At 38.0% G+C, this 23993-nt stretch overlaps 1 protein-coding gene across 1 annotated transcript in view; it reads left to right on the forward strand.

Annotated features, from left to right (window-relative positions):
- Positions 1-103: 103 nt before the first annotated feature.
- Positions 104-23993, forward strand: part of LOC116183374 (protocadherin Fat 4-like) — a 40404-nt gene continuing 16514 nt past the window's right edge. Inside the window, exons 1-23 of the mRNA XM_031504283.3 lie at positions 104-3051; positions 4511-4582; positions 6689-6849; positions 7967-8011; positions 8340-8438; positions 8752-8841; positions 9485-9595; positions 10250-10366; positions 11300-11387; positions 11965-12074; positions 12303-12476; positions 12944-13072; positions 13335-13490; positions 14340-14520; positions 15485-15618; positions 16624-17568; positions 18554-18679; positions 18815-19072; positions 19375-19473; positions 19574-19746; positions 20686-20834; positions 21750-22057; positions 22607-22876. Of these exons, the coding sequence (XP_031360143.3) occupies positions 2982-3051; positions 4511-4582; positions 6689-6849; positions 7967-8011; positions 8340-8438; positions 8752-8841; positions 9485-9595; positions 10250-10366; positions 11300-11387; positions 11965-12074; positions 12303-12476; positions 12944-13072; positions 13335-13490; positions 14340-14520; positions 15485-15618; positions 16624-17568; positions 18554-18679; positions 18815-19072; positions 19375-19473; positions 19574-19746; positions 20686-20834; positions 21750-22057; positions 22607-22876 (4065 nt within the window). The 5' untranslated portion in view covers positions 104-2981. The remainder of the gene's footprint in view (positions 3052-4510; positions 4583-6688; positions 6850-7966; positions 8012-8339; positions 8439-8751; positions 8842-9484; positions 9596-10249; positions 10367-11299; positions 11388-11964; positions 12075-12302; positions 12477-12943; positions 13073-13334; positions 13491-14339; positions 14521-15484; positions 15619-16623; positions 17569-18553; positions 18680-18814; positions 19073-19374; positions 19474-19573; positions 19747-20685; positions 20835-21749; positions 22058-22606; positions 22877-23993) is intronic.

A 23993-nucleotide genomic window follows, 5' to 3' on the forward strand; every position in this document is an offset into this window, starting at 1 on the left:
ATAAGAGCTATGTCCATAGATACTGTTTGATGGTCTCAATCATGCATGTGTATTTGTGATTAAATTGCAGCATCCTCATATAGGCTTTTTATCTGTCAAGAACAGGATATCATTAAATGCAAAGCTACTCCAAACTACAAGAACTTAAAAAGAATTTTTATCTGCTCAAGTTTTGAATCTGGATTAAAAATTCCTCAGTGAGCTGCACTACAACTGACCAAAGTATGCAAAATGTCAGACTAAGCTATGTTTAAAAAAAATATAACTTTGCTTCGCACTGTTACAGTGCAGATTGTTTAAATGGTACAATCTGTGAATACAATTCCTTTCCATTATTCTGTTTCTAGGAATTGCTGTATGGATGTCTTGGATGTCCTGTATTTGTGCAGTTGGGCTATTGGGAAGGCTACAGTGTACATCCTGCTGTTACGTGTGGGTATAAATGAACTTAGTGCACTCTGGAGCTGTGCCTATCTCCTGGATGCCGAGAAATCTTGGAGAAAAGGATAGAATTTTAAATTCAGTGCTGGCTCCAAGGGAAAAAGATGTTGTGTTAGGAGAAGTGTGGACATATGGTTGCCCCAGTCTGTGAATAGTATGGGCATGTTTGATGTGACTGAGTAACACCTTTCTCTTGGCCTGAATCAATGTTTTTAAAATCATTGTTTCCTGTTCTTGTTAAGTGCTCAGACATATGGGATTGTTTTGGGAAACTGCTCCTGTGCATCAGATGCTTGCTTGAGCCACTAGATGAAATTTCTACTTCCATTTAGGCACCTCCCTCCCCACTCCAGGCTGGTGTAACACCTTAAATTATTCCTGATTCCAAGAGAACAGCACACACAGACCCTGCACTCATTCCTCCTGCAGCTCAGTGAAAACCAACCTTCATGAACTGTACCACTGTGTTCTGAGCTTTTTTTTTCTCTATATCTTAATAATTAGGGAATCACAGGATCCTTTGGGTTGGAAAAAACCTCCATGATAGAGTCTCATTTTTGAGAGAGAGAGCTGGTAAAGAAGACTTGACTCATGCTAAATTTATCTTATCATAGGAATAGATTTACTGCTGAAACCCATCCTGGCTGTATCTATAAATAAAAGCAGCCAAAGGCTTTTCCAGGCTTGAGGCCAAGTGACAGCAAAGAATGGTTGTGTCCCTGAGGTCAGGGGCTTGTCCTGTCTCTGAGCAGCACCATGGTGGAGGCTGAATAATCCATCAGCTCATTGGAAGGCTACAGCAACTGGCAAAGCTCAACAGGACTGTGAGCTCCTCTACTTTGGGAATCATAGGGGCATTAAGTGCCAAGTTTTGGGAAGTCCTGCTGTTGTTTTGGACCAAGACCCTCACAGCAAAACCACTGTTGCAGTTTCCAAAGAGAGAATTAATAGAGTTGTGCTGCATCTCAGCAGCAGTTTTCATCCTACACCTGCCAGTAGGGGTTTGTGTATACTAGGGGCCTTTTTCCTTCAGCTTTTGGGCTGTTTCCCCATGGATAATCTGGGAGATCTTGCTGGAGTTAGATCCTCTAAGGTCTAGTGCCACCTCTCATGGCTGAGCTTCCAGCTCTCTGGGGACCCTCTTGCTAAGAGAGCTCCCAGAGAACACTGAGGCTACTTTGGGATATCCAAAAGTAGGTCTTTATTAGCGGATTAAGGCATCCAGCACATTAATATTTCCAGTGGTCGAGAGGATTTGTTGCTAGAACTTTTTGGTTAACAAATATCAGATGATATAGGTTCTGGCCTGGCTGTGATAACCTGAAGGTGTTTGGTGAATTAGGTAAGGGAACTTCTTTTTTTCTTCTTCACAGGAGGCGTTTTATGCACAGACCTGCCTTCCTCCTTTGCCACATAAACTTTCAAAGTCTTGGCCATTGTAGATATGGGGAAACATCAGCCCAGGGAGGAAAATTACCTACCTGAGATTGGCACCAGCAATAAATAACACCACTAAAGGCATAATCACGCTGCATGTGGCACTAGTTCAAAAAGCATGGTACCTATGTTTAAACTTCTTTTAGTATTTCTTTAATTACTTCTGTTTGAGTCGTTCCCACGTTTCATTTATTCAAGGTTAGGACAGCATAATGGTAGTTTTATTTTTAGTTGTTTTATGCAGTTTTATTGTATTTTGTGTTCTTATTCAGCCTACAGTAATTACTTTAGTGTCCACAATGATTAAACATGCTGGCACAATCACCTTGGACTGGCACCAGTTTCCTTGTGTATTCAGTTGCTTCTTTCAATGCAAGGTATATTTATCTACAAGAGATACATTCAATCATGTAGTTTGTTTCCATTGTTTGTAGTCTTTGACGTTCTCTACAAGGTTAAAATATTGGTGGGTTGGGTTTTTTTAGGTAACTTCATTGAAGTAAAGTATTTTAGCTGCCTGCTGTACTTATTTAAAGTGTGTAGTATCTGTAAAGTACTAGACAAGCATCAAAGGTGTCAGCTTTTCATCACATCAAATAGTAACCAGTTTTCAAACAGGAATTCTGGATTTATTCCTTCTGGAGCAGTTATGTGAAGATACTCCACCATTACTGTGAAATCAAAAGGGGCAGTGCTGGTCCTTTTGCCTCTTGACATACCCCGCTAATTTTATTTCCCAGGGCATATGTATATTTCTCTCACAATGGCCAGGACATCTTGCTAATTTATTCTCAGTTGGAAAGTTAAAAATGCACTTGTCACATTTTGTGTCACAACACAAATGTGGGTTTCCTTGTTGGTTTATTTTTTATTGCCCAGAAGGACTTTGATCTCACAAGCTGAAAATGATAAGCGTGTTATATAGTTTGTGGGTTGCTCTCAGAGCAACCACATTCCAGTCTTTTGCCTTATTCTTGGAGAAGCATTTGTCAGGATAATAACTAACCTGTGATATGGTAAATGAAATGATTCTTTGCTAGTATTCTATATGAGACACAACTATCTGGTTTTGCCTTGAGTCCGACATTTTCCCTGCAAGGCTCATGGCTCTCTCCAGAGCTCTGGTTTTCGCTGTGGTTGGCTGGGTTTCATTCCTCTGTCTCGATGCACAAAGTGAGTATTGTTATGTTTATAAATACCTGAGTATTTTACTGCTTTTATTGAAATGGAACAAATTAAATTTATTAAATTCATACAAATCATAAACCTAGAAGTTTAAAATACTTTGATTTACTGATAAAATAATACCTAAGCAAGCAGTCTTGGTGCCCTTGGAAGTCACGTTTGGGCTTTCAGGGACTGTGATAGACAGATGAAAACTATGTTCTTGTATAGTATATACAAGGGTTTTTACAAGTTTTCTTTATCTTTGGGGAGTTTGATTATATCTGCAGCAGTCTATAATTTAAATACCTAGGCTGAAGCCGAGTCTCGAGATGGGTAATTTTAAAGTTGTAATCAGTTGAATTCCTTGCTGCTGCTGCTCAGCTAAATTAGATTGGAGTAGTTACCATTGTTACTTCTGCTTTTCACAGTGATAACTACTTCACTAAAAATTCTGTTGGTTGTATTGAGGCTTCCTGAAAGTGCAAACTGCCAAATTTTTGGTTTTCACTGCTCCGGAGCCTAGGTTTTAGTACTCAGAGATGGAATGGTGAATTAAACCTAAATCCAGCAGCTGCTGACTAGAAATAGTCATTAGGATTCTATTCAGTGACTTGTGTAGAAACCTGCTCACTTATAAATGAGATCATATAAAGTGATGCAGACATGAAGGCATCTACTTAGCCAGGGGAAAATACCCCACTACTTTTTATACCAAGTGTCCCTTTGAGTATCCATAAGGATGGCAAGGATAAGAAGTAGGAACATTCTTAGCATTGGTGCAAACCCACATAAAGGCCACAAGAGTTGCACAGGTACCTATAGGAGCATGGATTGCACTCTGGAAGCTTTGCTGCTAAATTCTAGTCAGGGAAAGGGAGAAAGTTTTGGTGGATTTCTGGATTTTTGTGTGTATAGCTTGCAGATCTTAATGATTAAACAAAAAAGTCTGTCACTTTTGTCACACAGAGAAAATGTAGAGAGGTACAAGAAGCCACTTAGGAAAGCTATTTGTCATGGAAAAAAAAAATATTCCCAAAGGGCTCCTTCTCTAAAAGCTTAAGGCGATTAAATTTCAGGTAAAAAGCTCCTGGATTCTTGCTACCATTTCTGTGGGGAATAGCTTTGTGTTTATCGTTGTCTTGGGAGCAGAAAACAATTTCAGGGCCAAGGTACAAGAGTAGTTTCGATTACGGTCTCCACAAATGGTTCATCAGGACACTATTGAGCAGTGACTCACTCTTGTCAGGCAGTAAAATCCTAGATTGGACAGGACACCAATGTTTGCTTCCTCCCTGTCAGGTATTGCTTTAAACCCTTCAAGATGCCACCATGGTAAATGTCCTGGAGCTTAATTTGAACCCTTGTGTGCATCTGGGTTTGCATAGCATCAGCTTATTTACCTTCTACTAGTTCTGGACACAGTCCCTTTGTGTTCTTTGTACATGACATTTCTGTTTTTTCTTAGAAATCACAACTATCAACTGTGATGTACCACCCAGGCCACTGGTGCTCTCAAGCTTTTTGGATGGATATACAGGTAAAATAAGGATTCTAACCTAGAATTGTCTGATCTCCTCCCAAATGCACTTCATTATCTCACATAGTCAGTGGATTTTATAATAAGTCTGTATTATTAAATGATTTACACGGACATGCAGTGTCCATGGCTGGATGCAGCAGCTGCCTACATGAAATACTGCTTAGTGGAATAAATAAATACAACCCCCCAAATTCCCTGACCCAAGAATCTCATTGTCTGAATAGACACATCAGGCAATGGGAAAGAAAATGAGTACAGAAAATATTTTCTGTTTGCTTTGTCCAGCCAGTATTTGATGTCCTTAATGGATATCCAGCAGTTTTACAAGGCAAAGCATTAAGTTATGGCCAAAGCTTTCCCTTTGGGATATGTCATAACCCTTAGGATCTCATGCTTACTGCCCACAAGCAAACTTCACTGCTTCTGGCTTTCAACAACATACAAAAAACAAACATGATCCAGAAAAGTGGTGTTTTTTTTTTTTGTTTTTTTTTTTTTTTTTTTTACAATCATTATTGAAACATTTATTTTGAGTTGGAAGCTTAGCTGCTGTGTCTGACTCTTGCATGGAGTTAGAAAGAAAGATAACTACATTTCGCTCAGATTCCATTTGATGTTTAATCAGCCAGCAAGAACTCTGGCCTTCTGTGTGCATTATATGTGTGAATGAATCTGCTGACATAGCTGATGAGTAGGCAAGAGGGACAATCAGCTTTAATTTTCCCCCGTTATTTCTTTTTATGTGGCTTTCTCCTCTGGAGGGAATGCTGTTTCCGAGGCAGCTGCTTGATACTTCTTGGCTGAATGTATCTGCTCTGCATGGAGGACTGGACAGCCTATGGCAGCAAGCAAAGATGGATTTTGTTTTCCTGGAGAGTTTTCAGCACTGCACACAGCAGGGTGGCACCACACAAAGCTGTGCCACTGAGACCCAGCCCTGCAGTTCTGTGCTTGCTGTCAGCTCACTGTACTTTGTCCTCACACACTAATAAAATCTAGTGTCTCTGGGCTGGTGGCTGACAGCATTCCAGACACTCCCTGCTGCTGCAAGATGAAGAGGTTGTATTCCTGAAACACTTGGAGACCAAGAGCACAAGGCTGTGCATGGAGATTAGAGATGGGACTGTTACAGAAAGCATTTACTATCCTTGACTAGTAGTGATGGGGTACAAAACCAGTGGATAAGGAATAAACACAGCTTGGAAGTTTCCTGAAGATCATAGGAAATATTCGGGCTGTTTGGGAAAGACTTTGGAAAGGAGAGGGGATTATGGGTTTGCAATCCAGATCCATGAGAAGATAAGTATGATTACATAAACACAAATGTCTTGATGATGTAAGGGAACTTTCTTTAATAAAATTGCTAGTAACACCATGCTGGGCGGTTTAAAAGGATACATTTCAAAAGCAATTTCAAACAGATTTGATATTTAACCAAGCAAGCAGTACACAGTCAGTCTAACAGGAATCCTGATCATTACAAATAACAAGTCATCAAATTTTCAGGAGGACAGTTCCTAAATGCATGGTAGTAGAAAATCTCATAAGAATTGATTTGAAGGTTGCAGCATTTTGGGTTTGTGTCCTGTACAAACAGGAGCACATTAAGGGAAAGGCCATTCACTTTCCAGCTGAATCCAGATTCACACTGGGTTCTACTGCCTGATAGATGCAGCTAAAATATATGAAAGGCCCTTGTGTTTGGAAAATACTGAAACTGGCCCCATGTGGCCTCTCAATGACTTTGGCTGACTTTGATTACATTTTCACAGTAAACGTGGGAAAAAAAGTTTTGCAGCATAAAGCTATTTTAAAAAAAAATGGTGGAAATCTAGGTGTAAATTATGCCAAGCTTTTTAATTATGGATATATTGTGTGTATATCTTGGAAAAAATTGGGTTATGTGGTTTTAAAAACACATCAATACACTTGTGCAGGGTACTTAAGGGGACTTTAACAGATCTTACAGTTTAGCTAAAAATGGCAAAGTGAGATAAAATGCAACCAAAAGTCACCAGTAATAAAGTTATCAATACATATGAAATAAACCTGTGGAATTCTTTTCCATAAAGCAATCTAATTTTTTTCCATTTTCTCTTACAGGTGATATAGAATGGATTACAAATGTCCCACCCAATGTGCATCTGAAATTACAAGAATTTGTATTCCCTGAACACTTGAATTATGTAGAGCTGCTAACTGATTCTCGATCTAGCAATGCAACTGTGAGGACTAGAAGGGCACTGGATGTTGAGGCTCTTGAGGTATTATTTTTACTGCCTATAAAGCCTAGAGAGAAAAGTTTTCTTGACAAGTGAAAAAGAAATAGCATTAAGATAATGCACTTTAATTGTTCATTCTTTCACAGTATAAGTTGGTATTTCAAAAAAGTGATTTGTCTGAATAGAATTCAGTATCTAGCTCTCACTAATATCTGTTAAATATCTTCAGTTTCCTATAACTAAACTTTCCTGTCATCTGACAGCCAGACAGGTTCTTTCCTAGTCGTGTGTTGTACTGAGAGCTGTAAACATGCATTATGACAGATGCCACTTGCCTTACAACTCACCTCTCAGGAGCATGAGTTATTTCCTCAAAGTGAGATTGAGCAGATGTTACTTGGTAGAAGGTAATCCTGAATCATAAGCACTTCACTCCCTAATGGATTTATGGGCCTCTGTTGCTTGACGTACAAGGGGATAGATCCTTCTTCCTAGGCAGTTCTTACTCTGGAGGATCACCAGGAATTTAGAAAGCAATATCAGTGTTTTGCCTGGCTGAAGTTGCTTTTGAATAGGAGAATGTTGTAGTACTGCAGAGTAAATACAGACAATTTATTATACAAGTGCTATTTCAGAGTAGCACTGAATTTGTGTTTTGGACACGGCCATCTCAGAGAAGCACTGTACCTGACAGATCTGGACCAGGCATATTATAAAAAACACTGTTGCAATCAGTGTTTGTAATGAAAAATCCAGTGTTTGGATGAAAATGTACTTTTAATTTTTTTTTTTTTTAATTTTACATTTCCATTTCTCATTTGGATATTTTCCAAATGGATTAAAACACTTTTTATGCTTCTTGCACATGTTCTCCTGTATTCTCTGTCAACTTTTTTGGGGGAGAGTACTCAGGTAAAGAGGGCTGGTGGGGTCAGGGTAGGTGGGTATCAGTAGTAGAGGTACGGCAGTCAAATAAACCTTGTAATATAGAGCAAAATAATTACAAATTGTTAATTTCAAGTAGAGTGTTTTGGTACAGCACACCTGAGGATTCAACTACTACAAGTAATTTTGTATAATTTTGGCAAAAATTATCTGTGATAATCATATTATTAGTTAATCGGTTACATTATTTATTGGTTTGTTTGTTCAATTTTAGGGTAATATAATCTGGTATTCTGTTGTTTGCCAAAGGATTGGAGCAGTGAGTATAAACCATGCTTTATCAACTGTATTTATTGTCTAATTTAATGCAAATTATTATTTTATGCAATACTATTTAATTGAAAGCTATGATGCAGGGAGTTCAGAGTACCTTGTAGAAGATAACCTGTTGAAGTCTGCTGATTGAAAGGAGTGTTTTTGTTCACAGAAAACTAAAGTAAACTTGAAAAAGTTAACTTTAGGAATGGTAAACTAATTCTAAATGGTAGTTTAATGAAAGGGTATCTCTTTGAGGATCTCATTTTAGATAAAATTAAATGTTAGCAGAATGCTGCCACCTCACTGTTGTAATTTCTTCCATTACCAAGACTGTTGAGATAGAGAATGGACGGAATGTAGAATTGATAGATGTAAACGACAATGCTCCAGAATTTCAGCAAGCTAATTATAGTGCTTCAGTATCAGAGGTGAGTTATGGCAAATGCTGATATTTTTTTCCTGGGATGTTTTTAAATTACCTCCTGGGGAGCTTCTAATGTGACCTCACTGAGATTAGTTCCTCACGTGCACCCTTATGGGACTTATCTGCGCTATCTCGTGGGTGTGAAAAGGAAAGGCTGGGCTGCACATACAGCTGGGGGAGTGGGGTGATGGAGAAAGCCAAAAATGGCAACAGGAAGCGATTTGCTAAGCAGGTGGCACAACTTTCCTGCCCCAAGTTGGGAAGGATGTGGATGGGAGCTTGTGACTGAGTATTTGATGATTTCTATTTCCTCTTAGGTAGCTGGAATTAATTCCACAGTTATAAAAGTGGAAGCTGAGGATAAGGACTTTTCACCAGAATTCAGCATCCTTACTTACAGTCTTTGGGTGAGTGACCTTTGTTAGCTGGGAACTGTGAACACCAGTTTGAATTTCATAGATCCATAGCCTGGGACTTGATCCCAGCTTGCTCCCTGACACTGCAAAGACTAATAATCTGCAAAACATCCAAGAGACCTTTCAAACTATAACACAGGATCAGTCTGGCATGCAGTGAGGCCTGAATATTGTTTCTTAACATTTGTGGAATGATTTATGGCACTCTTCAGCTGCAGCTAAGGAACTCGGTGGTCTTTTGCAGTAGCAGGAGGGAGAGCTGTTTCCCCTTTTAAAGTTTATATTTGATTTGCTGTCAGTCTTCAGTCCTCAAGCCAACTGAAGTAAGATCATCTCAACTAAATGTAGATATCTGCAGTGGAAATCTTCACATCTGACCTTGTGTCTGCTCCTTTTTTAGCTGGTGAAAGGAAGCTGATACCATTCCCCAGTGTGCCATAGGATAATTCAGATAGAAATTCTATTGGCACTGACAGGGGAGGTACATGTGGAGGAGAATCAACCTTTTTCTTTCCATTGGTGGTGGTTGAGACATTCCTGCACCTTTATAGTGCAATAGTAAAGATGAAAAAAGAGAAAAGAAAATGTATTTCATCATCAATCATATAAAGTATCTGATTTATTCATTTAATAGGGCCCAAACTCTGATTACTTTTCTATAAGGGAAGGAGATGGAAACATCATGGTGAAAAAACCACTGGATTACAATGAAGTCAACTTTTTCAATTTAACAGTCCAAGCAAAGGTATGACACAAATTAAAAGAATGAGACCTGCAGCACTTCTACAATGATAGTTCCTTTGTTTTATAGGATGCCAGTTTCTACAAATTTACAGCTTTGGGAGTTCCCAAGCCAAATGTTGTGTCTGCAACTTGGTTTATACTGGAGACAAAGTAGCATATTCTTAATATTTCAGCCTCTCAAGTACCAGCCCAAATTTCTTTCTGTATTTCTCTAAGTATAAATACTGTACATATTCATTCTCCAGTGCTGTAACACATATTCACCTATTTATTCTGTCAGATCTCTCAAATTTTTGCTGCATCTTACCAGGATTTTTGTTTGTCTTTTTGGAGATTTGAGTATGTATTTGCCTAATTTTCTTTTAGAACTAAAAATAAATAGTTTTGCTAGGATTATTGTGGTACCTAGAAATCAGTACAGTGTTCTATTCTGTAGTCTACGTACATGATAGAAAATGAGAAGCTAAAGAAAGATTACCTCTTGATAGTTTTATTCCTAAAACTGGATTCCAGAAATAGAAAAATCTGACAGACTGAGAGTTTTCAGGTTAAAAATGCAGCAAAATATATGTAATAATATTTTGCTGTACTTTCCACTGAGATAATGGTCTTTTCCACAACAGTAGTTCTTATTTTCTTTTCCCTTGGTATGCAGGAAAAATTTGGAAACCAGAGTGCCACTGCATCATTAATAATTAATGTGGAAGATTATGATACCTTGAACCCCTATTTCAGTCAATCTGTGTACCATGGGAATATCAGTGAAAACCAGGTAAAAGCTCTTCTCTGAATGCTGCTGTTACCAGGTAAACTGGCCATGAATTATATGAAGCATAAAATTTTCTGTGATAGAAACATGTAATTTTGTATTTTGGGGGAAAAAAATTTAAAAATAAGAAAGAAAAGGGAAAAAAGCCTCCCAAATTCCTGTTTTAACAGGGCTTTTAATATAAAATTCAAAGGGTAACTGGCTGTCCATCAGTCCTGAAATAAGTTTTAATTAGTGTAATTCCTTCATACAGCGTCACAATCAGGTAAGCAAAAATAAGGATCTGAATGGCAAGCCATGGTCTATATTACTTTAGTAACTTTTTTTTTTTTATATATAGAGATTTCTTGGTGGAATGTATTTGTTTGACTCAGATTTCTGTATGTATTCTGAAAAAAAACTCATTATAGTATTATCAGAGTAACCCACTGAAATTAAAAAGTTTTATTATTATCCCTATTTCTATGTCGTTATCTTCCTGTTAATGTATTTTTAATCATAGATACTTTGAGAGTTACACCTCCAGTGTTCCTTTTGTTAGAAGTTCATCTTTAATTCTCTGAAAGGAACAGTTTTAGCCCTTCTAAAGTGTTTTTATCTTTTAAATTACTGTTTTTATATGGGCTGGAGAATAGACTTGTGTGTTGTTTTCCAGGAGAGGAATGGAACTGAAATAGTCAATGTTCTCAACATAAATTCCATCTGTGACTGCAGCTTCATAATCTGGTGTTTCTTAAGCACAGTGTATCCATCAAGTATCTTGGTTATCATTCTCCACTGTAAATCACATATGGCAAAGAAAGACTTTTTTTCTGGATCACATTGATTAAATACATGTTTTTTGTTTCTTTAATCAAAACTGTGACTTATCTAAGGAAATATTTGAAGTTAATATGTATTTTTTCCAAGATATTCAGGTTAATGTATATTTTCTAGGTGGGTCCTCTGGCTGTTCTCCCAGAGGTCTTGGCTCAAGATGGAGACAAAGGTATAAATGAAAAAATAATTTACAGCATCAAGCTAGGTAAGAGCCTTTATTTTCTTCTAGACATTGACATAGTAATTCAGGATGATTCATTTGCCTATTACTGGAGGGAATGATAAGGAAGTGCAGGGTCCATTCAGATGTCTTGAAGTGCCCACAGCTTCACTGCAGAGCTGCTCCACGAGCTAAATCAGCCTGATCTCAGTCATTATTGTGGGGTCCAGCTACTTCTAAAATGTTTGATTGTTCATACCCTTCTTAGAGGGAACAAAAATCAATTCCTGATTTCAAGTGTAAGCCACTTCTAGAGGCTTCAGCTTGATCAAAGAATTTACATTCAGGACCATCTAGAGAGAGTATTCCATAAAGAGCTGTTCCTCCTCCTGAAGAAATTGCCAGAAGTTTATAAAATGCTTAATTTGAGACCCTTGAAGTGTGAGTGTATTTTCTAGGAGTTGTTTTAAGGACAGAGTGTTTGAAAAACAGCCTTTCATGTTCCTTTTTCCTGTGGCTGAGAAGTTAACACTCAGCTAACACTGAGAAGTTAACAAAGGGCAGACCAGACTTCCAGTTCTGGTTCATTCTCATTAACCCTTCCCAATTTGTTGCTTTTCAGTGAACCCCCCAGCCTATAACAACAGCTTTTCAATCAATGACGCTGGAGTGTTGGAAGTCAAGACCTCAATTGACAGAGAAATATGTCCAAACCTTGTGGTGGGCATTCAGGTAGAGATTGTTTTTGTATTTTAGTCTCAATTTCAGAAAATAATATGTAAATCCAAGTTACTGTTAATAGCATTTCTCATAGTCATTGGTATTAAGGCTCCACCCTGCCATTTAAAACTCAAAATAGAGGAAAATGTAATTAATTATAAATATGCAGTTGTCATGTCCTTGTGTTAAGCTTGTTGTTATCAAGGCATGGAATTTACAGCTGTAAGCTCTGTTTTCTAGGCAGCTCAGAAAGACAAGACTTTCAAAACAGCTGATGCAGTAGTTCTGGTTACTATTGGAGATGAAAATGACAATTATCCAGTACTGTCACAAGCAAGTTATGATGTCTTACTTCCAGAAAATTTCCCAAATGGGTTGGAAGTTCTTCAAATAACAGCTACTGATGAAGATGAGGTAAAAAGATGATGGTTTTGTGGCTGCTACAAGTACTGCACTTCTGAAATATAATGTAAAATGCATTTGTGTTTTATGGCTATTGTGAATAGAATTTTTTTTTTCTGACTATCTAAATATGCTTAAGCAAAGCAAACTTAGTTTCCCTTCTTTAAGGGGTAAAGTACTGCAGACAAAGAATAAATTTTGTCTCTCTTTGGAACTCCTCTGGCTTGCATAAGGTCCCAAATCTGGAAGTGCAGAAGTACAAAATGAACACAAAGCTGCAAGTCATTCTCAGCCTGCATGTTATTTCTTCCATGTTGTTTGCTTCTCTCTTTTTTTTAATTTTGTTTTTTTTTTGGAACTGTAATCTCAATTAAACCAGGAGATTTCATCCTTTCCATGTGGAAAACAAGGAGAAAGTATCCTAAGGGAGTAGTTCAGTGATTACCCTATTTAATGACAAACATGTTTCCTGTTTGCAGGGAGGCTTCCAGGGAACATTCAGTCTCACTCCAGATGACAGTCCCTTCCAGCTGAGTCCAGCTGGAATCCTAACTGTGAGGAACTCCACGCTGCTGGACAGGGAGAGAGTGCCCTCTATTCATCTACAGGTATTAAAAACAAGCCTGCTTCTCTCCAAGGTAACCTGAGGCCAACAGGTGAGACCTGATCTGTCCTGGCAGGAGGCCGAACCTTGAGTAGGGACAGCAGCTTAATTGAAGAAACAAACCAAGAGTTTGAGAGCAATGTTATCTGGAGGGAAATACCATTGCTGATACAACTTCCTCAGCCTGTAATTCTTATTTAACCTTTTTTCTACCTCCACAACACTCCTTTGAACAACACAGTCTTCTCACTGCATCGTTTTTGCAGGTCACTGCTAGAGATCATTTGCCACCTCACCAAACGGTGAACTCTTCTATCAACATAGTGCTGCTGGATGAAAATGACAACAGCCCAACCTTTAGAGACACACCATATAGACAAGATATTTTCCTCAATATGACTGTAGGAATGGCCATTCTTCAGGTACTAGAAATACTGAGCAAAAATGACATTTTTGAGTGGAATCCATGCATGAGTCCTTGCTTAAACTTGTGAAGCAGTTCTGTTGAGTAGGGAATATTTTTGGAACAGCTCTGAGTTCAGAAACAATCCATTTTTGATTTTAGAGCTATTGATATTTCATAATCACCATGTCCTGAATATTTTAATCACATCCCAGATCAGAGAATAAATTATAAAGGATTTTTATTCTGTTGCTGTGCACCAGCCTCAATTCCACAAATATAGACAGAAAATAAGATTCTTGAATTTAGTTGTTGTAAAGTATTTAATAAAAACTGAATGTTGTTAGAGTCCAGAAGCTCAAATAATGGCACAGCATTTTTGAAAGGCTACTGAATGCTGGAGCATTGGGGATAATTTTTAGATCCAATATACTTTTTCTAACATAGTAAAACAATTAACCAAATAAAACAGGAAATAGGAGTTGAGATCTGTAGAGAGTCACTATCAATGCTCATACCCAGATGTGCAGATTTCATGGCACCTGATGAAACCACTTGAACAGTCTGCCTCCAGTACTTTTGGAATTGTTATGAAACCAATTCTCTGAGATACAAACCTGGTGTAATTCACATGAGTTCCACAGGAGTAGGATTTTGCTTGTGCTGCTGGAATGATATCATGTGTGTGCATCCAAGAGCAAACTTTGTTACTGAGGTTTAACAGAAGAATTGCATAGGAAGTAGGCATCAAAGGTACAACCAAATTTAACTGCAGCAATATTTACCTGATTTTCCTGTACATCTAAAATGGGAGAAAATTTGATGAATACACAAAACCTAGAGTAAAACAATTTTTGTTTTCCTCCAGGTTGCTGCTGCTGATGCAGATGATGGTATAAATGGAGAGATAAGCTTCATCTTAGCTGGTGGCAATGAAGATGGACACTTTGAATTGGACACATCCACAGGAAAAATCAGTTTAAGAACAGTAATCCCATTACAAATCAACCAGCTTAAGAAGTTTGTTTTGTGGATAACAGCTACTGATGGTAAGACAGGATTTAGTCCTGGTCAACACAGCTAATCCTGGTGATGAGTTTTGGTTTTGTTTGATTTTTTTACTTGAAGGAATGCTGTCAAAATAGGTTTGCAGGCTTTGTTTGAATAATACTATATATTTTATCTGGTCTTGTTCATTGAAGATAAGAAACTGTCTTATTATTCCAAAATAATTGCTGCATCTCTGGTAAAACTGTTCCTGCTGATGGCATTATAGGAAATCTGTTTTCTTCATGACTGTGGGAAGAACATGTGAAATAGCATATATATATATATATATATATATATAATTGTAATTTATTTATATTTGTATTATATATATAATCACATCTTTTAATTTACTGACTGGTGTTGCACAGCACAGGAAACAAAAATTCAGGCAAAAAATTAGAAATTTATAGCTCTTTTATCAGTCAATAAAAGGAAAATTAAATGTACTGAGTAATTTGGTCATTATTTGCACATCCTTGTGGGTAAACTGAAGATGCCAAGTCCATTTTTAGGATGACCAACACAAACATCATTTCATTATCCATAATTATTGGGGGTTTCTTTGTTTTAAAAGAATAACAGAGAACTCAGTGAACATTTAAGACCTGAATAATGGCAGAAATAAATGTAACCTAGGAATGGCATCCCACTCCTGCTATAATGAGAATACAAAGTGGTTTTCAGCCTTGTGATTTTTCCTTGATTTGGTCAATATGAGGTCTGTGTCTTCAAATTAAGGGTCACTTGGATAAAAAGGGTCTTGTGAGGAATATGGATACAAAAGGGATTGCTCAGTCCATTCTTTGTCTGTGGTCTTGGTGAGGACCTCTGAGGCAATACCACAACAGCAGCACCAAGGATTAAATATTTTAAAAAAGGCAGTACCCATAGAAAAGTGTCTTTTTGTGGGGGTCAGTAGGTGTTTTGTGCATCTGCTGAGAAATTGTTTCCTTTTGTTTGCAGGTGGGACCGTTCCAAGAAGTTCATCAGTGCCAGTAGAAATCTTTGCAGTTGGAGATTCCAGGCCACAGTTTATTCAGAAAACATACAATGTGTCTGTGAAAGAAGAGCTGGTTCCTCCTGTTGAAGTAGCACAAGTAAGAAGAATTCTACCTCTATATAGGACAGGGCAGGTCTAAGAAAATCCTAATTTTGTTATAGATGTGCTCTAAATATGCAAATCTCCCTGACTGATGGAGAACTACATACTAATACTGTGTTCTACATATCAAGCTTCACATGCAGTATATCCCTCAGATGAAACTTATCACCCATAAAGGTGGGTTTGCTTCCAGTTAAACATTTGCAAATATTTAAATAGCATCTGCTACCATCTAGCATTTTTTAAAACCCCCCAAAAAACCCAAATCAGGCCTCCAAATCAAATTAACCTCTGAACTGCTTGAGAAAGTAAACAGTTTGTTGACTTTGGACACCCTTCAAAGTGTTTAGTGGCTCAAAGCTTAGGATAGGCAATATTCCCTCATCTTCTGGTGATAAATCTAAAACCCTGTGAGATGACATGCGAATTCCCATCAGAGGATTGTCATAAAGGCATTTTCAAAGAACACTCTAGAACTTGCTCTTCATTTCGATCCAAAAAAATGCTCAGACAAGCAGAGCACTGGAATGCACCATGATAGCGCCTTCTTGGATGAAGGTCTGAACACAGATGGGAGGTTTCATATCAAAGCAGTGAGAAGGTAATGTGTTTTAGTGTTTTGATTTATAGACATCTTGAGTTAATTTCCCCCCTTTTTTCATGTAAAGAAACACAGAACCAGAGGTTAAAGTGCAGTCTGTTATTTTTATTCTGTGCTATATATATTCACATCTTAATAAAAGGCAGTCCTCTCTGCATTTTTGTGTATATTGAGGCTTGATCTTTACTTTTTTTAAAGAATCTGGGAAGTTAACATGTATCTGAATGAAAATTCATTAAAAGAAGTAAGAATGAGAACACAGTATCAACTGTAAGTTGATATGAATCCACAGTATCAACCATAACATGAGTCTGGACATAGTTAAAACTACTATTATTTTTCAGACAGTGGTTTATGTGTTTTAATTCATTTATTGATGATATGCTGTATCTTACACAGGTTGAGTATAAGGCTTTAAATCCCCACATACCAGTTGAGTTTCGGGTGCTGACGGAATCTGCTTTATTTGCCATCGATGGCAACGGAGTTATCTCAACAAAAAAAAAACTGGACTATGAATCCCAGAAAAATTACACTCTCAATATCTCCTTGTCAGATGGAAGCACTGCTGACTATGCCATGGTGTTTATCAGAGTTACAGATGTCAATGATAACAGCCCTGTGTTTGGTACAACCAGCACCACCATTGCCATCATGGAGAACATGCCAGTGGGAACCAATGTCACTGGCGTGTCAGCCACAGACATGGATGAAGGATTTAATGGATTAGTGGTTTACAACCTGAAGGGTGGAGAAGGAAAAATGGATATTGACAGCTCAGGATTCATTTTCCTGCAAAAGGTGCTGGACAGAGAAGAACAAGGCTTCTATAACTTAACTGTGATTGCCAGTGACCAAGGTCAACCCATGCGATCTACAGCGCTCAACCTGACCATCGTCATTGATGATATGAACGACAACCCCCCAGTCTTCTCATCGAGCAGGTATGAAGTGAAGGTCCCTGAAGACCAGGAGCTGGGAAGTGCCCTGCTGACACTGTCTGCTACAGACTTGGATGCTGGGGCCAACTCCTTTGTGACTTACCGAATCACTGACCAGCGACCTCAAACCCCCTCCCCAGTGTTCCTTGTCAGCTCAAGCACAGGCCAGTTCAGCCTGAGCCAGCAGCTGGATTATGAAACCATAAATGAATTTGAAGTGAGAGTGGAGGCATCAGATGGAGGTCAGCCAACTCTGAGCACTGAAACACTCGTAGTTGTTCGTGTAGTAGATGTCAATGATAACCCACCAGAATTCAGTCAGGCAGCTTATGATGTATTTGTGTTTGAAAACCATCTGATGGGGAGTCCTGTCTATACATTCAGTGTTGCTGACAAGGATGAGGTAGGTACTGCACTAATCTCATCCTGAAAAATCAAAATGACATGTTTTTCTCCATTAACCTGCAAAAAAGCATAGCAGTAGGCAAAAGGAGATTTCTTAAATGGTTGGTGCTAAGTGTGTGTTTTGGTTCATGAAAACTTTGTCTTGCTTTCTCTGGAGCCAGCAGAAACCTTCCCAACCCAAGGAAGTTAAGACCCTGTATGAAATAATTTAGTGGCTATATCAGAGAAGATGGAGAGAGCTTCTCTCCTACTGCATATGTGACCTAGGATAGGACGTGGTGTTTGCTTCTGTTAATGTGCATATGAGATATATGCATCACACCAGACAGAGAATAGGTTTTTTTTAAATTGTCTTAATGCTTCTTCTCCCAAAATAATAGTTTCTGATTTAATGTTGCTTGATAAACTAAATTTGGTGTACTTACCTTTAGTCTCAGCTTAGTCAGAGCAAGGGGCAATTTATAACCCTGACAGAGTTGTTTCTTCTATAATAGGAAATTACAAAATTTCCCTCTGCTTTATAACAAGTGGTTTCTTTCTCCCCTTGTTTTATAAAGATATTTTGCATGTAGCTGTGGCACTGAGAAGATGCTTTGGAGGAAGAGATTTCTGATTTGCAATATTATTTTGCTCATGTCAGTTTTAGAGCAGCATAAATGCTTGGTTCATACTCCACTGAACTCTGTTTTGCTGCCCTTTCCATCATGGGGATAAGTCTTGGAGAGCGTTAGGGAGAGAGAATGTGTAGGACCCAAATAGGGAAGACCATAAGTGCTTCCACATAGTCCAATTCCTGTTTGCCAAAAAAGTCTATTATTCCAATAGCTCAGGGTGAAGTATTTAATTTATTAAACCTGGCAAATCACTCATATTTCTGTAATGAGAAGTCTTATAAAAAGGTCAGGTATTAGTATTAATAAGATTATTTGTTGAACTTAAATCTTAATAATTTTAAACTTACATGAACAATGTTTTCTTTTTAGGCTGGCTTTTCTCAGGGATACTTTATTCTCAGCAGCACTTCATTTACTGTGGATATCCCTGGAACACTTTCATTAAGGAATAACACAGAACTGGACAGGGAGACTACATCTGGATTCACTTTACAAGTAAATTTGGGGAGAGACTCTACAGCTTTGGCTCATCTCTACTTCATTCCATTAAATGCCTTTTTATATCTTTATAAGAGGTTAAAAATGATAATGCAGTCAAATAAACTGACATTTTTTTAATTACTTCGTTAGGTATGGGCAGTCGATAATGTAATAAATGGGCTTAGTTCAAGTGCCTCATTCCACATCACTGTTCTGGATGTCAATGACAACAACCCTGAGTTTCAGAATCAGCCATACAGTTTCGAGGCTCTGGAAGGAGAGTACACGTTGAATAATCCCACTAGAGTTGGACATGTGACTGCTACTGATTTGGATGAGGGAGAGAATGCACGAATTACTTATTACTTGTCAGCTGAGGATGGGGATAATCCATACAGCATCCAGCAGGTAAGGATTTGGGTATGCTGAAAACAAGATTTAGATCTTGCTGTTCATGAAGTGACTTGGCATACATCAGGTAAAAAAAAGAGTAGGTGGTGCCATTCTAGTACACATCACAACCAGCACGTGCCCCATAGATTGGAAATCTACATTGATATTCAAAAACCAAGATATTCCTGCTCAGGTGTTGCTTGGAATGTGAACTAGCCCCCAGGAGAATAGATTATTTCAATCCCTCATCCCTTCTGAGAATTCAGTGTACAAGAGTTCTCCAAATGATCTGTGCACTGAACCACTGCCTTCTCCAGGATGGAACCATTTTGGTTACTGGCTCTGTAGACCGAGAACGTAAAGACAAGTATGAGCTGCTCCTGGTGGCATCTGATAACGGAGTGCCTCTGAGGCAGGTAAGGAGTAGCAAGTTATGCTTTATCTGAGCTGCCTTTTATTTGTACACCTATGAGCCTGTGCACTTTCTGAATCATGGTTTTCTCTGCCATACTCCAGAACTTCACACACATCAGCATCCAAGTGTTAGATGTGAATGACAACCCTCCTCAGTTCACAAGGGCACAGTACTCAGCCAGTGTCCCTGTGGCAGCAGCAAAGGAAGGAGAGTTTGTCCTGGCAGTGTCTGCCACCGACCTCGACCTTGGGAAGAACGCTGTCATTTCATACAGGTACACTTCTGTGAGGTTAAGTACTTGTTGTGAGAGACACAGAAAGGCATTTTTATTGATCTTAAGAAGGATAAGATCTCTTGATTAATATTTTACAAGTGCTGTAATCAGTTATGATTTCTGTACTTAGGAAGAAGGACAGTCATTATTGGGTGTTTTAGAGCTTATCAAATCATGATTATGTCATAAGAGAGGGCACAACCAAATGATAAACTGGCAACAAAAACCCACAGCCAAGATTTTGTTCAGTTTCTGAAATTTTGAATAACACATTGGAGTGTTTGGGTAGGAAGTAAATGAATCTCTGACTCTATGTATCTTCTGTTTGCTGGGAGGAGGAGATAAGAAAATAACTTCCTTAATGCACTATGCAGAGAAAAATCAGTGGAGGAAGATATTTCTATGAGCCCTAAATCATGGAAAATATCAGGATACCTTGACATGAAAAGCATAGATTGAGAAGGACAAATGAAGGAGCAGTAAACTTGTGGATGTTTAGAACTAATGACTTGAAAGAGGTTATTTTTAACTATGAGATGGCATTCTACCTAAAATACATCACTTGTGAGCAATCCAGTTATCTGTGAGAGGTCATAGAATGCCAGGAATTAGCAGGTCTTCAGATGAATGTCACTTGGCCTTCTCCCACTGCTGAATATGCAGCTGAGTGTGCAAGATTTTCCTTTTACTGGTGTAAGTATCAAAGCCTTGGGGTGTAATGGGAACTGAAAGCATGAACGCTGTACATTTTCTTGATGGGAGACTTACTTGGAAATAAAAGGCCAATATATTTTAGGCTAAAGACAGCAATTAAAAGTTGTTCTTTATAAATAGGCAAATATTGTCTGTTGAGTGCTCCTTACAGAGGTAGCACTAAGTAGATGGCAATTCCAAGGTCATTAATATGAATGCTCTCCTGATTGCTCCTTACTTAATCAGCTTCATGAACCATTCTGACGATTTCCATATAAATAATGGCACTGGAGAAATCTCTCTCGGCAATAACCTGGACCACATCACAGCTGACACAGTTGTTACCTTGACAGTTGTTGCCACTGATCATGGACTTCCTCAGCTTACCTCAACTGGTATACCATCTTTTTAACCCTTTTTACTTTTCCCACATAAACATAACCCTTGCAAACATTTAAATTTTAAATTAATCCCATTGCTGTCAATCAAACTGAATCTAGCAAAAAAAAAAAAAAAGTTACATTTGAACAATGATGAATATTTGCTTTTTAACTTTTTGTCTCCTCCATACTGATCATATTAACAAAAAACTTGGTTTTAGTAACCCTGGTTAGAAATAATTTTTTTCAAAATTCATCTGTTGCAGTTGTACTTAGGTACAAAACCCAAGACTCCTCAGCTGTAGTCACTCTAAGAAGATGTATTCAAATAATATTGTTGATGTGCTTCTTTTTTCAATTTTCCTTTATCTTTCTAAACTTGGAAACATTTAAACAATCAAAAGTTGGCAAATCACCCTCAACTTAGTTTCTGTTCCTCAAAAAATATTCATTCGTGTAGTGTTTTTTGTAACTTTTTAATGTGTTTTGTGGAGGTTAACTTTGATTTATCATGAACAGGAGAAAACAACTGATTTTCTTAAAATAGGACAAGCGATCACAACAGGAATTGCATTTGTGGCTCTATGTACATCCCTCCTCTCGTGTTACAGAGCAATCAAGGGTCAGTTTTTTAAGGAGAAACACCTGCACATCCCATTAGCTTCAGATTGGTGATCCTTGCTCTCCTGTCACACTGAAACAACACTTCTGTAATCAGGGAAGATTGGAAAATCGATTAGGTGCAATAGCATCATGTTTTGTGTTACATATTAATCCTTACTACTATTGGTTTCTTTTTTCTTATTTCCCTTTCCTGTGTGATAATTTCCATCATTTTCTACTGGTTCCTTAAAAGCTTAAGGAAACAGAGCATGGATCACAATCATTTTAGCAGTGACTTCACTATTTTAATTTGTTTTCCCTCTTCAGCCTCTGTTACTCTCTACTTGCTGGTAGATGACACCAGCTTTGGGCTGACTTTTGAGAGCTCCAGCTACGAGTTCAGCATTGAGGAAAACAAATCCCCAGGGACTGCAGTGGGCTCTGTGAAGGCTCTGACTGGAAGCATAGCTGTGCAGGTTGGATACTCCCTGAAATCCCACTGGGACAAGTTCTCCATCGGAGACCAAGGAGACATCGTGGCTCTGGTCTGGCTGGATCGGGAAGAAGGAGACCTGTACAGCATCCTTGTGGAAGCTGTGGATTCTCTGGTGCCACCCAACACAGCTGTTGCTCTGGTATGGAATATGCATTTCAAAATATTTTTAATCAAGGAATATGAAATATCTTTAAAAAATATTAACAATCAAGCAAAATCCAGATAAGTGTCTTCTGTCATGCAAATGTGAAGCTTTGAGAGCCTTCTATTTAATTTCCCTTTTTTTATATCCTGAGGAGACATTACCATCTGGAGATATTGTCAACTTCACAGATTGTGTCACTCCCTGAGAGCTCCTTATGAACAACTCATAACCAGAGACACTGATTAACACCAAAACTGGTTCTGTGCAATGTTCTGTCAAATGCCTGAAGCAGATGAGCCAAAAAGCCCCAGGTTATTAGTTCTGTGCATCTCTTCCATTTACAGTGTTATCTACATATATGTTATCTTGCAGCTGAGAATTAAAAAAGTTTAAAAATTCAGAGGTTGTGAAAATGCTCAAATGCTGAAGTTGTTATCTGTTCCCTTTGGGTTTTGTTCCCTGGTTCAAAATTCTCCTTTGGATACAGCTTCTACAGCTCAAATTTGTGTCCTTTTCTCCTTTTGTTTCTTTTTTTCAATATAGGTAACTGTGAGAGTTGAAGACATCAATGACAACCCTCCAGTTTTCTCAGCATGGATCCAAACTCATTTATCAGCTCCTGAGAATGCAGCTGGTCTAGACTTGGGCACATTTTCTGCTACTGATCTGGATGTAGGAGATAATGCACTTATTAGCTACTCTCTGCAAGATGATTTTGCTGAAACATTCCATATCAACAGTTCTACTGGCAAACTGATGACAAAAAAACCCTTAGACAGAGAAGTGATGGACAGTTATGAATTGAAAATAATTGTAAGTTGACAAATTTGATGCAAGTTCACACAATTATCAGCATTAAAAAAGAGGAAATATTGAACCATCACAAGAAACCCACTTAATCTTAGAGAATTGCATTTGAATTCATGCATGAATTTTGACTGTTCCTTATGTTTTATATGCAGAGCTCTGTTTTCTGCTCTGTAAATTTGTATTAGTGAATAAATGACTTATAAACCCTAAATTTTAAAGGTCACAGTCACACAACAGCTGACTGTGATATCTGCAAAGCATTCCTGGGTCCATTTTTGACCATACAGCTGCCTTGCTAAATCATGTTATTTGTCTCTTTCCCTTATTTTGTTAATTTTCCAAAATATATGTCCTTAGATCTTTAAAAAAAATAGCTGAAATTAGATTTTTTAAGTTAAAAAAAACCCAAAAAACAACAAAATAAAAAGCATAAACTGTCACTCAATATCTGTGAGGTTATCTATTTATTCTAGCTGATTTCACGGATTTTTACTGCTATTAATCAGATCAATTACTGTGCATACAAAGAAGTGTTCCAGCACTGACAAATATATTTGTTTGTTCCATCAAGTACAAATACATTTGAAGGACATTTTTACAGGTCAAAAAACTTGTGGAAGATATAGATGAGACATACTAAAAATTGAGCAGTGTCTTCAGAAAAATTTCAAGTTAATAAAAGTGGATGCTTTGTAAGACTAACTGAAAACTGTGTATATGTACCTACAGATGAAAGTTTTCTTTGGTATATGTTGGAGCAGTGTAAAACTAAGTGTAAATTTGCCACATACTGGATGCTCTTCACAACTTGCTTTTTTGGCACTTTAAACCCTCAAAATGCAAGGGATTTCCTCTTTCTTTCAACTACCACAGCCTAGATATCTGTTCATCACAGTCTTGTGTTGATTAGTGCCACATCTGATCACATGACATGTTTGATCTGCATCCAGGCTTGAGCTTTTGATTAATTGTTAATGAGAGGCAGAGCATGTGATAGGGTGAGGACCCCAGCTGCAGGAAGATGTGGCAACTAATCCAGCACAGAGCTGGAGAATTGTCACTGAGGGATAACTGGTCCAGCAGAAAGACTTCAGAGGCAAAAACTCACAATTTTTGGAGC

The sequence above is a fragment of the Lonchura striata genome, chromosome 3 (assembly GCF_050655825.1).
Source record: "Lonchura striata isolate lonStrDom1 chromosome 3, ASM5065582v1, whole genome shotgun sequence".
Classification (NCBI taxonomy): Eukaryota; Metazoa; Chordata; class Aves; order Passeriformes; family Estrildidae; genus Lonchura; species Lonchura striata.